The 11850-nt window shown below is 50.2% G+C and overlaps 1 protein-coding gene across 3 annotated transcripts; it reads right to left on the bottom strand.

Annotated features, from left to right (window-relative positions):
• Nucleotides 1–441: 441 nt before the first annotated feature.
• PHTF1 (putative homeodomain transcription factor 1) lies at nt 442–11725 on the bottom strand. Of its 3 annotated transcripts, XM_036398459.1 has the most exons (18): nt 11608–11725; nt 11487–11543; nt 11342–11411; nt 10570–10728; nt 10076–10235; nt 9662–9787; nt 8701–8860; nt 7656–7838; nt 7498–7575; nt 5784–5993; nt 5337–5465; nt 4639–4911; nt 3978–4109; nt 3769–3855; nt 3209–3364; nt 2722–2817; nt 2019–2144; nt 442–1676 (listed from the first exon to the last, which is right to left on the bottom strand). In XM_036398459.1, the coding sequence occupies exons 1-18, from the start codon at nt 11644–11646 to the stop codon at nt 1656–1658; spliced, it is 2262 nt and encodes a 753-aa protein (XP_036254352.1). In that variant the 5' UTR covers nt 11647–11725; the 3' UTR covers nt 442–1655. The 3 variants fall into 3 exon arrangements, with proteins under 3 accessions (XP_036254352.1, XP_054373268.1, XP_036254353.1); XM_054517293.1 differs by having other exon boundaries at nt 11342–11543; XM_036398460.2 differs by lacking the exon at nt 11487–11543 and having other exon boundaries at nt 11608–11724.
• Nucleotides 11726–11850: the final 125 nt, after the last annotated feature.

The following is an 11850-nucleotide window of genomic DNA, read 5'->3' on the forward strand; positions in this document are numbered from 1 at the left end:
TTCCTACTGCTATCCCATAGCAAATACTAAACACCTGCAGCACAAAGAACTGCAAAAAAAGGCAAAAATAAATGAAAAACAAAACCACATACATGTACAAAATAGAACGTCATTGGAAGAGTCAAAACCTGAACCACAAGTCCTACCCGGGTGGGATTTCCCTTTCTCTAAACCTTCCTCTGTGCTTCCTGCATCCACGTGGCCTTGGAATGCCACACAATGGATGGATGTGCTGGCTGTAAATATTTGCCTATTGCACAGCACCTTCACTCAGGCTCCCGAGGTTCTGACTGGAGAGACACCTGCAAATCACTCATTATTTTTATCAAGATCTTAAAACCCAACTCCAGTTCATGACCTGCTGGTTCTGCACTGTCTAAACCAGGCTCTCGGTTGGCTTTCAGGGCTGTGAGCCAGGTTTTACCCACAAACATGCTGCTGTTCTGGAAAACAAATGCAATTTATTATTGGATGTTTCCTTGACCCCCCATTCCAGTAACAGATGTTTAAAAAGATGGTATAAAAATCATCAGGTGCTGTAGAAACCGTTGGCAATGATGAAGTGCTTGTCCTGCAGGTTTATTTGCACATTTTGCTATATAAAAATGTCACCTCCTTTTACATCTCACAACTTTTCCTTGCAGATAAAATAGCTGTAAACAATTTACTACCAAAAATTCTTCTGCCATTTCACCCTCCTGTGATGGAATGAGAAGCTCCTCAGTTTTTGCTCTTTTCACTACTAATAAATAGAAGCCATTGGAGCCAGTGAAGGGTAATGTTACAGAAGCCTTCAAATGTTTTCCTGCTCTCCATGACCTTTCTGAACATGAACCTGAGGAAGTCTTTGTCAAAGCTGGTTTTTCCCCCCAGATTTCCTCCCCAGCTGCTCCCACCATGGAGCAGAGCTGCTGTCACAGCCAGGACAGGATGGAGCTGAGTATTCCAGGGAGCAGATGTGGCAAAGCATTCTCCAGCTCATGAACACTTTGCCTGTAGTGTGTGTTGAAAGGTTTTTCTCCTGTAACCACTGTCCTCAATAATTTCTTTGCAGCGCAAACCCCCAGCAGGGTTTGGGTGCTGCTGGGCTGGCAGCAGGGAAGGGGATTTCACCTGGTGCATCCTGGGGTGCTTCAGGATGGAGGCAAAGCCTTGAGCACACAGAGCTTTCAGGAAAGAAAAGCTCTTCAGCACAGCCAGCTCAGTGCAGCAAAGGATTCCCCACCTGGAATATTCCAGTGCAGCCCCAGGAAGGCTGACTGGGCCAGGAGGGCTGAATCCCTCCTTGCCACATGCCCAGGGTCCAGGTTTTACAGAACCATGGCCCCAGGCACAGCCACTGGTGCCCCCCAGCTGCAGCTCTTGTATGGCTTTAGTGCTTCATGTCCCACACCAGCTCCTGCTGGTTCAGTGCCAGCTGCCAGCCTTGGGCCCCATTAATCCAGTTTTTCTGTGCATGCCATGGGATGGCATCACTGATGAGACCAGTTCACTCTGGATGTTGTAGAGCAGTAAAGCAGAAAGAAAACTTCTGATGCATACACTGGGAAATCTGTTTAAAAATTGGAATTACAGATTTCTGTCAGTTTTCTTCTTTCTGCTGGTTCTCTTCTCTGGTGGCTGGTGGAGATGCCCGGGGCTGATGTTCTGCCAGTTCATGGTTTAATTTTCCATAACTGCAAAGAGACAAGAAACTGAGTTTGAGTCTAACAGGAATGGTCTTCACCTCCAAGTGACATTCTGTGTCTCCTGCCCATCCTGCTCTGCTCAGTGAGCTCCAGTTTCAGGATCAGCCACAGGAGGATAAAGGGAGGAACCCTGGATTCTCACAGCTTCACCTGCAGGGAACTGAAACTGAAGGGAGCCCTGTCCTTGCCCCCAAGCCTGGCTCAGGGAGGTGGGGACACACCCAGCACGTTCTGGTGTCTGGGTCCCAGTGCAATCCCAGGCTGCTCTCAGGGCTGTGGCCCCAGGGGTGAGCCCAGAGCTGTTCTGCTGCCTGGGACAGGGACACTTACTCTGATGTTGAATCCCAGCAGGTCACTGATGACTCCTGAGACAGCAGAGAGGATGACAACCCGTGTGATGTTGTAGATCAGTGGGTTCATGGTCAGTCCATACAGCCTGAATGGACTATCCAATTCCTGCAGTGACAGGACAAGGCTCCATTAGCACTCCCCAGTACAGAGAATTCATCCTCTGACTTTTAGCTTAGCACTGGCACTCCAGCAGTCTGGGCTGCCTCTGTCCTTTCTTAGATTGAATTTCCAATGTTCCAGAGACATCTCCTGCTGAATCCAGAGGCTCTGCAGCAACCCCAGCTGCCCCAGAGCTGACACTCCAGGCTGCAGAATCACCCAGCCCAATCTGGGGACTCCCAGACTCTGCTCACTCCTTCCCAAACCCCTCCCTGCTGCTGGCAGTGAGGAGCATCATCAGAGCTGCTGGAGGAAAATGAGACTGGAGCGGGCAGGAGAAGCTGTGCTCACCCCAGCCTCTCCTCTCAGTTAAACCACTGCTCATCAAGAGTTCCCAGCACTCAGTTAAACCACTGCTCATCAAGAGTTACCCACTGTAGCCTTGTGCTGCTCCCTCTCCTGTCACAGCTGCAGCAGCACTGAAAAATCCCCTTTGTGAGCACTCAGTCAGAGAGCCAAGGGAAGGGCATTGCCATAACTCCCTGCTGCCAGAAAACCCAGCCATTCAGGCAGAGCTTCTCACCTTCAGCAGCTTTGTGGACAGTTTCAGCACATTGTTCACCAGAGAGAGCTGCTCCTTCTTGTTTGGCTTCTTCTCCATCTTCAGGTACAAGTTTATCTGTGACAGACACCACAGGCCAGGGGTTGATATTCCAGCACCAGCCCCCAACTGATTCCTAACTAAGGGAAATTGGAGCCATTTTTTGCAGTCTGCTGTCACTCCTGAGGCAGTGAATTTAGCACTGATAACATCATTCTTTTCCAATTGTTTTGGTTACCACACATGAACCCAGAGACCAAAATAATCTAGAACTTTGGAGTTTGAGTCTGGCCCAACAGGACCAGCTCATCCCTCCCATGCTGACCAGTGCTTTGTTGCCTTCTGGCCAACACAAGGGTTGATCTCTACATTTTAAAGTTTGATTCCAGTATTTAAGCTGGTTTGAAATACAATAATTATATCCAAACAAAGCACAAAGCCCAGGGGAGAACAAGCTGAAGGGAATTACCTGCTCAGTGAGCAGGATGGAAATGTTGCTGTATTTCTTGTTGGTCTCAGAGCCCAGAGATGCCAGACGCAGCAGGAAGAGGAGCAGTGCTGCCTCCCACATCAGGAACTCCCAGTTGTAAGCTGCACTCAGAAAGGTTTTGTGACCCTTAAGAACCTGTATGGGGAGAAAACAAAGCACCAAATGTCACTGACTAAGTGCCTGTTCTTGGGACAAATGCACAAGCACTGCCCTTGCTCCTCCTCTGCCCAGCCCTGTGTGCTCTACAGCCACTGACAGCTCTTCCCAGGAAGTGTAAGTCACTCCTGAGATGGGCTTACAGGGAAAGGTCTCATTTCTAACCTGCCTTTAGCTTGGAATTGGATATTTTTTTCTTTCTGCTCAGAAAAGGAGCCTTGTTCCTCCTCTCCCTTCCCTCTGTCCAACTAACAGGCAATGAAGTGCCTTTCCTTGTCCCTCTGGCAGTCTCAGCCAAGCCTTTTGCAGGCTGGTGAAAGAAAAGCTTCCAGCACTTGGAAGGGTTTTTCCTACTTTATAAACCACAAAGGTTAAAATCTCACCTGGGCACAGCAGATAAAAGCAATTGAAAGAGCCAGTAAAAAGACTGAGGACACCACAACATCCACAGACCTCTGGGGCCCTCGTCTCTGCAGGAACAAGGAACAGGGTCAGGGCTGGGTGTGGTGTGCAGGCAAAACTCACCACAAACAGCTGGCACTGCCACTGCCACTGGCACTCTGCAATAGCCAAACCCCAGATCAGGACTCACCTTCAGGTAGGAGCGAAGGGATAACCAGATCTTGATGTTCTCCACCTTCTTGAGCCTGAAGTGAGGGATTTCGTATTTCCTGGCTTTCCGAGCAGATGTGATGTGACTAAAGAGCTTGGCAAACAAAAACCTCTGCAAGGTAAAACCAGCACCATAAATTAGTGTCAAACAGAACAGACTGCTTGGGATTCTCAGTGGTACCTGGCAAAAAGAGTCACTGGGGAAGCTCAGCATGAGACCTGAGTGCTCAAGCCCTGTAGCAGCAGATGTTTTCATAGAATTCCAGATTGGTTTGTATTGGGAGGGACCTTAAAGCTCATCTTTTTCCATCCCTTGCCATGGGCAGGGACACCTTCCACTCTCCCAGGTTGCTCCAAGCCCTGTCCAACCTGGCCTTGAAGACTTCCAGGGACGGGGCAGCCACAGCTGCTCTGGGCAACAGAGAGGGCACAGAGTAAGACCTTGGGGACAGATAAGGGGGGAACACGGGAGTCAGGAATGCTATTGACAGGTATAATTTGTGACTGATCAATAAGAACCTTCCCAGACCCCCCTCCCTGACCTTGGCAAGGGCTGGGATGAGATGAGCTTTAAGGTCATCATCCCATTTTTATTCCTGCTGTCCAGGTTCCTGAAAGGCACCAGCACCTTTCAAACCCACCTGCTTGTAGGTTCTCTCAGCAACACACATCATGAAGAAAAACATCCAGGTTAAGCACAGCCTTTCCAGAAAGTTGATGGCAGACAGGATGAGCACAGGGGTGCTGATAGGGGCTCCACAGAAGATGTGCAGAAGCTCCATCAGAGAGATGGAGCAGAGCTGCTCCAGGTTATCCGTGCGGAACAGTCTGTAGAGGAATGGCAGGAAGGCCAATCCGATGGTGATGATGTTCCCCAGCATTTGATACCCCACTCCTTGCTGGTGGGCATTAACCTGGCAAGCAGGAATAAAAAAGGGATGATTACCTGGGGTTTGCATCAAGGAAAAGGCCTGTTGTTGTGGTAGCACCAACTCAGACAACCAGTCAGTTCCCCTTCCCTTCACAGGACAGAGCCTAAAATAATCCCCCCCTTTTCAGTCCAAACCCAAAACCAATCAGCCAAATAATCAACCCCCCACTTTCAGCACCCTGCAGAGACAATCAGAGATAATCAGCACTTGTCAGTCTTCAAGAGACCTCCTAAACTGGGGGTTAGGCAATTTTTCAGTAAGAACACGTGGGACAACCATCTTTGAAGCTGGGGAGGGACCAGTGTCACACTGCCCTTAATATTTGCACGTGTAGCTACTTCCAGGGGTTTTGGTGCTTGTTTTCTGAAGTGCCAGGGACAGGCTGCAATGCCACACAGCCCCCTTACCCTGCTCATGATGATCCCACTGATCTCCAGCACGGACATGTCCACCTTCTTGCAGTCATTCCCTTCCCAGATCAGAGCACTCACTTTGGCAGATGCTGGGCTGGTGTTCTGCAGCCAAAACAGATGGTTCTAGAAAAGAGAGAGGAGTGCAAAAGCTGGCTCAGCTCTTTCTGTCCTGCTGTAAGTAACACCTTTGCCTAGAACGCATTTGGATTGAGGGGGATATTCCATTTTGGGTTAAATACTTTGTTTTGGGATAAGCAGCCCTGCAGAGGGGAGAGATAGACTTGACCATGAATCACTGATATAATTTCAGATTTCCAGTGTGGCTCTGGCTTCATCCAGGCTGCTCACCTTGTACCAACAGCATCCTCGTGTGCCACTCACGCTTGGGAAGGCAGGGGAAGAGGGAGAAGCGCTCCCAGCTCCCGGCTGGGAATCACCAACCTGCTGGAACACGTCCTCCTTGGGGTCCCTGCGGGAGTCCCTGCGGGAGCGCTCCTCGCTGTCGCTGGTGCCCGAGGAGCGGCACTCGGGGCCGTGCAGGAGATCGTCCCACAGCATGTCCTCGGTCTCCGAGTCCTGCCGGGTGCTCTCCGAGTCCCGCCGGCTCCCGCCGCAGCTCCGCGGCGCCGCGCTCAGGCACGCCCGGGGGTCCTGCAGCACGGCAAAGGTCACAGCCCCACCGGGGACTGGGCAACCAGCACGTCCCCCTCATCGTCATCCTCCTCATCATCGTCATCCTCCTCATCATCAGCCTCCCCCTCCTCCTCATCATCATCCTCCCCCTCATCGTCATCCTCCTCCTCATCGTCATCCTCCTCATCATCATCATCCTCATCGTCAGCCTCCTCCTCATCATCATCCTCCCCCTCATCGTCATCCTCCTCCTCATCGTCATCCTCCTCCTCATCGTCATCCTCCTCATCATCGTCATCCTCCTCCTCATCGTCATCCTCCCCCTCATCGTCATCCTCCTCATCATCGTCATCCTCCTCATCGTCATCCTCCTCCTCATCGTCATCCTCCTCCTCATCATCATCCTCCTCATCATCCTCCTCATCATCATCCTCCCCCTCATCGTCATCCTCCTCCTCATCGTCATCCTCCTCCTCATCGTCATCCTCCTCCTCATCATCATCCTCCTCATCATCCTCCTCCTCATCATCCTCCCCCTCATCATCATCCTCCTCCTCATCATCATCCTCCTCCTCTTCTCCCCCAGCTTCCCACAGCTTTGAGTGCTCCCAGTTGCACCCACATGGTGGAAATGGTTTAAGACAATGTTTGGAGAAAAAGCATTTCTACACCAGAAACACAGACAGATATATATATAAAATATATATATATAATATAATTATAATATATAATATATATATAATATATATAATATATATAATATATAATTATATATATAATATATATAATATAAATACCACACAGAGCCCATTAATTCCCTACCTCCATTCCCAACCTACAAAATAAAAACTGATGTACTCATTTTAATACAAAAATGTTCTTTTTTATGCCTTTTGCATAATCTGTTTTAATATTTTATTTATGTTTTGTATTAATTTATATATCTCCATATTTATTACTTGATATTCACATATTTATATTTTATTTTCAGGTAGGGGCAAAAATCCAAAGTAATGAAGTGACTGAGTGTATTCTCACAGAAGAGATTTATTCTTTCATTACAGGAGTTGGACTTGATCCTTGTGGGTCCTTTCCAACTCAGGATAGTCTGTGATTTTAAAATCAAAATTTATTAGCTTAAAAGCTGCAAGCACAGCACTGCCTCCCAACCACAACAGCAATTGCAGGAGCAATTAGAGGTAGCTTGGACTGTCCTTTGCTACCAACAGAGTTACTTAGTTATTTGTTTGTTTGTTTGTTAGTTTGTGCTTTGGTTAACAAAGCAGCACAATCAGGACTGTGAACACTGTGAAAGTTTCCAAGGCTGCCAAGCAGCAGGGAGGGAAGAGGTCACACCTTGCACCTGAGGATTCTGAAGCACAAACATTTCATAACTGTCTGTTCTGGTGGAGGGGGTTGGAATGAGATGAGCTTTAAGGTCCCTTCCAGCCCACCCCTTTCTCTGATTCTGTGACCCCTGTCAGGCCTGGGAAAGCTCCCTCTCCTGACTTTACAGCCATACCTGCCTGTACAATGTGGATTCCAGTTCAGACTCCACAACACTGTCAGAGTCTCTGGCAGCTTTCAGGGCTTGCTTGACCTGCCAAGACCAAAGGAAAACCACCTCATTATCCACAGCAAAACAAGGTGTGGAGAACAGCACTAATCCCACCTGGGTACCTGTGAGACAGCCTGGTTGAGAGAAAGCAGAGGCCTCCTCTTCTTCTCCTCGTAGCTGTTGTCACTGGAAGCCCCCTCCATGCTGGGGCGCAGCAGGAGCCGCTGTGCCACGGCCTCGGCATCCTCAGCATCCTCCTCGCTCGAGAGCTCATCAGAAACACCGTCCCTGTTGGTGCCATCCTCCTGCAAATGCACAGCCAAGGCCACACCAAGGACCAGCCTGAGTCCCATCAAAGGCTCAGGGGCAGAGCTGCCCCCCTGGCACAGCCCTCAATGCCTGCAGAGGCAGCACGTGATCCCCACAGAACCAGAATTCTGTTGGCATCAGAGACTTCACAGATTTTAACTCCTCCCCCCTGCTCTTGTCTTGTCCCAGAAGTAACGAGAGAGAATTTTGGGTGGGTGGATTTGGAGCTGGGGAAGGGCAGGAAGAGGAGGATGCAGCAGCAGCAGCTCTTGGCTGTGCCTTACCAGCACCTTAAGCCCAGATGTATCTACAAGCTGGGGGGTAACAAACCCAAAATCCCGGGCTGTGCCCCTACACCGAGCTCTGCCCCTACCAAACTCCTTCACAGAGAGGAGGTGGGATGGAACAGTATGACAGAATTCCACACAGGATCTATTCCAAGTTCTTCATGTGGAGTTGACACACCACTGGCCCAGAGGAAACTCAAGAGTAATTCCCAAAATCTTTATGTTTCAAAGCTTTCAAGAGAGGTCACGATGCTTTAGCTCTTTCTCTCTTCTCAAGGAGAGAAGGTGGAAGCTGTCCCTACCCATGGCAGGGGGTGGAATGAGCTTTAAGACTCCTTCCAACCCAAACTATTCTGGAATTCTATTCTATGATTATGAAAAGAAAGTACCAGCACCTTTTCAGCTGCTCAGTGAGAGGCAGAAAGGGGTTTCTAGGTTAATGCAGGCAAAGATCAGCAGAAGGAGGGAATATCTTGTATTAGACCAAACCATGCAGTTAAATACCCACCCACTTGTGGCACACAAAGAACACACTGAAACTGTGATTTCAAAGGATCTCCCCTGGCAGTACCTGATGGCTCTTCTCCCCATCAGAAAGTTTACTTTTCTCTTTGGAGTGCAGCAGCCTGTGCTCAGATCTGGCCTGTCTGGCTTTGATGCCATCACCCACAGCACTCACAGCACTTTCTGTTTCAGTCCATTTCTCAGCTACCAGTTTTACTCTTCTATTCCTAGGAGAGAAAATACAATTAAATGCTTTTGCCAGCGAAAAACTCTTTGGGGTAAAACATTCTGGTCTTCCCTTGTCACACAGGTGCAGCATCAAACAAGATACCTAAGGGATAAATAATTTTCTTTGGCTGACAGGCTTTGTGTGCTGAGTATGTTAAAAAGATTTATATCTGCTTCACCCTCACTCAACATGCCTTTTTTAACTCTAATAATATCCTAAAACTTCTAAATTAAGGGGAAATTTTTCATTATTTTTATTTTACAAAACATAAGAGCAATTCACAAGGTAAAAAGTCCTCATGAAGAGAAAGCATCTGTGAACTGGAAACTCACCAGGAAAAACACCTGGGAAAACAGGAGAAAACAATGAAATATTATCCCATACAATCTCTCCTCCTTTTCCTTGAGTTACTTTTAGAGAAGGAAGGTGCCTAAGTGAGTCAACTGTCCAAACCAGAAGCCACAATTGCTTTTGGAAATCACCTAAAACAGCAATATAATCTGAGCACTCACTCAAACAAGGTCACTTAGCTGATAAATAAAAATAAGCTCCACCACATTCTGCAGTTCATCTCACACTTGGTTTCACACGATCTAATTTTATACAGGCTAATTTTATATGATCTAATAAGGACATACTAAATATTCCTGAGGAATCAGCTTCCCACATTACCATGGAAGTTTTAAGTCAAAAAAAGACTGGCAGGCTGTGGGGATGTCAGTGACAGCACATGCTGTGCCTTCATTCTCCAGGTGCCAAATTGCTCACAAGCAGCACAAACCCAGCAGGGACCACGTACCTCCTCTGGAAGAGCAGACTGGATAAATTGGTCAGCAGAGTTGCAGAGCCAGACTGCTCTTCCTTGCTGGCTCTGTCAGGGGAGCACCAACTGTTCCCATCCACACCCACAGCCTTGCGTAACTTCCTGAGTTTTAAGACAAGGAGAATGAAGTTGGTGTAAGAAGCTGCTTTAAGGACTTGTAAAAAATATCTGAATGAGATTTGAGCAGCTTTTAGGATGCTGTTTTTCTGAAGCCATGCAGAGTACTGGCTTCCAGATACAAAAATTCTGCCAATACCCCCAGCACGTCAGAGCATCACTGGAAGGCACAAGGGACAAATCTGGAGGGAATCTTTGCTGCAGCAACCTGAGGGAGGAAAGCTGGATCCAGGCCCAGCTGGGAGCCCCCCAGGGCCCTCTGCTGGTGCTCACCTGCGGCGCCGGCTGAGCCCGTTGCTCCCTGCAGCTCTGTTCACCTGCGTGGACACGATCTGGCAGTGCACTGTCCCCAGCAGCAGCATAAGGCACAGGGGTCCCATCACCTCACTGGCACTCACAACAGGCACCATGAAGTACAGCACCACTGCTACGACTGCAAAGGGGGAAATGGCACCAAGGCAAAAATTAAAGAGTCTGTCTCAACTATTTGTTTTTATTCTGCTTTGTTGTATTATTATTTAATTTCTGCAATTACTAGTGCCACACGTTGTGAAATGCACGTTAAGCAGGTTCCAGACAAGATCCTCACACTTTAGGTTATGGACTACAAAATCATAGACTCACTAAGCTTGGCTAAGCCCTCTGAGTCCAACCACTCCCCCAGCACTGCCAGGTCCACCCCTAACCCATTTCCCCAGGAGCCACATCCATTCTTTGATGTCACATTCCTTGCAGGAGAAGGTTTATGGCACAGCCTGTTCCCTCACCTTGCATAATGTAGAGCACCAAGAGCCACATAAAAATGCGCTGGGAAGTGACCTGTATCCACCACTGGCTGAACAAGGGGAAAAACACCACTCTCACAATTCCCTTCCTCGTCAGCGATGTCCAGGGAATTTCAGGCTTGGCTTTGGCAAAGGTAGAGCCTTGGAATTAAAGGGGAAACGAGCCATCATTAACTGTGAATCACAAGAGCTCCCTTGCTGGACTTCCCCTTTGGGCAGCCCCAGCCCTGCCACAGGGCTGGGCAGGGGGTGACAGCAGCCCAGTTTCAGGCACCATTCAAAGCTACACAGTCCCAGCAGACACAGCTACAGCAGTTCCTTGTCTTCTCTCACAGCTCTGCCTCTGACCCTTCCACTCCTGCCCACCCAACCACTCCTGCAGAGCCACCCCGAGCTGCTCCTGCTCTGCTCTCAGGGTTTCAGTGCCCACGAGCAGGGGCTCCCCTGGCAGCAGGGCAGGCTCTGCTTCCCCACGCTGCACAAAGCTGGGATGCACCTACAGAACCAGGGAATGTCCTGAGCTGGAAGGGGCCCACAGGGATCGCCAAGTCCCTGCACAGACCCCCAGCAATCCCACCCTGGGCATCCCTGGCAGTGTTCTCCTGCAGCTCTGGCAGCCTGGGGGCCGCGCCAGCACCCTCTGGGGGAGGAACCTTTCCTGATATCCAACCCAACCCTGCTCTGACCCAGCTCCAGGCGCTCCCTGGTGCCATCCCTGTCCCAGAGAGGAACGAACAGAGCCAGCACCGCTCACCGCTGATCAGGTCCACGTCGATCAGATCGGGCTGGATGTGCCCCTTTTTCTTCGGCTTGTTCTTGAAGCCCTGCGGGGCGGAACACACGGCCGAGTTAGCGGCGAGGGGCGCGGGGCCCGCTCCCCCCGCCCCTGCCGCCGGTACCTTCATCTGGGTCTGCTCCACGGCCTTCTCCCATATCTGCTGGTCGTAGGCCCCGATCTGAGGGGAGAGGAGGCTGAGGGCACGGCCGGGCCCGCGCCAGCCCGCCCCGCGCCGCACTCACCTTCTTCTGGTACCATGAAATGGCATCGCGACAGGCCATGGGGAGCGGCGGGAGCGGCGCGGCCCCGGCACCGACCCCGGTACCGGCACCGACCCCGCTCCCGTTACCCTGGAAACCGCCCGGCACTCGACTGGCTCCGCCTGCCGCCCCCCCTCCCCACCCACCCAGGCAGCGCCAGCCGAGCGCCGAGCGCCGCCCCGACCCCCCCCCCCCCCCCGCCTCAAACCGCAGAGGAAAGAAGCG

The sequence above is a fragment of the Molothrus ater genome, chromosome 25, assembly GCF_012460135.2.
Source record: "Molothrus ater isolate BHLD 08-10-18 breed brown headed cowbird chromosome 25, BPBGC_Mater_1.1, whole genome shotgun sequence".
Classification (NCBI taxonomy): domain Eukaryota; kingdom Metazoa; phylum Chordata; class Aves; order Passeriformes; family Icteridae; genus Molothrus; species Molothrus ater.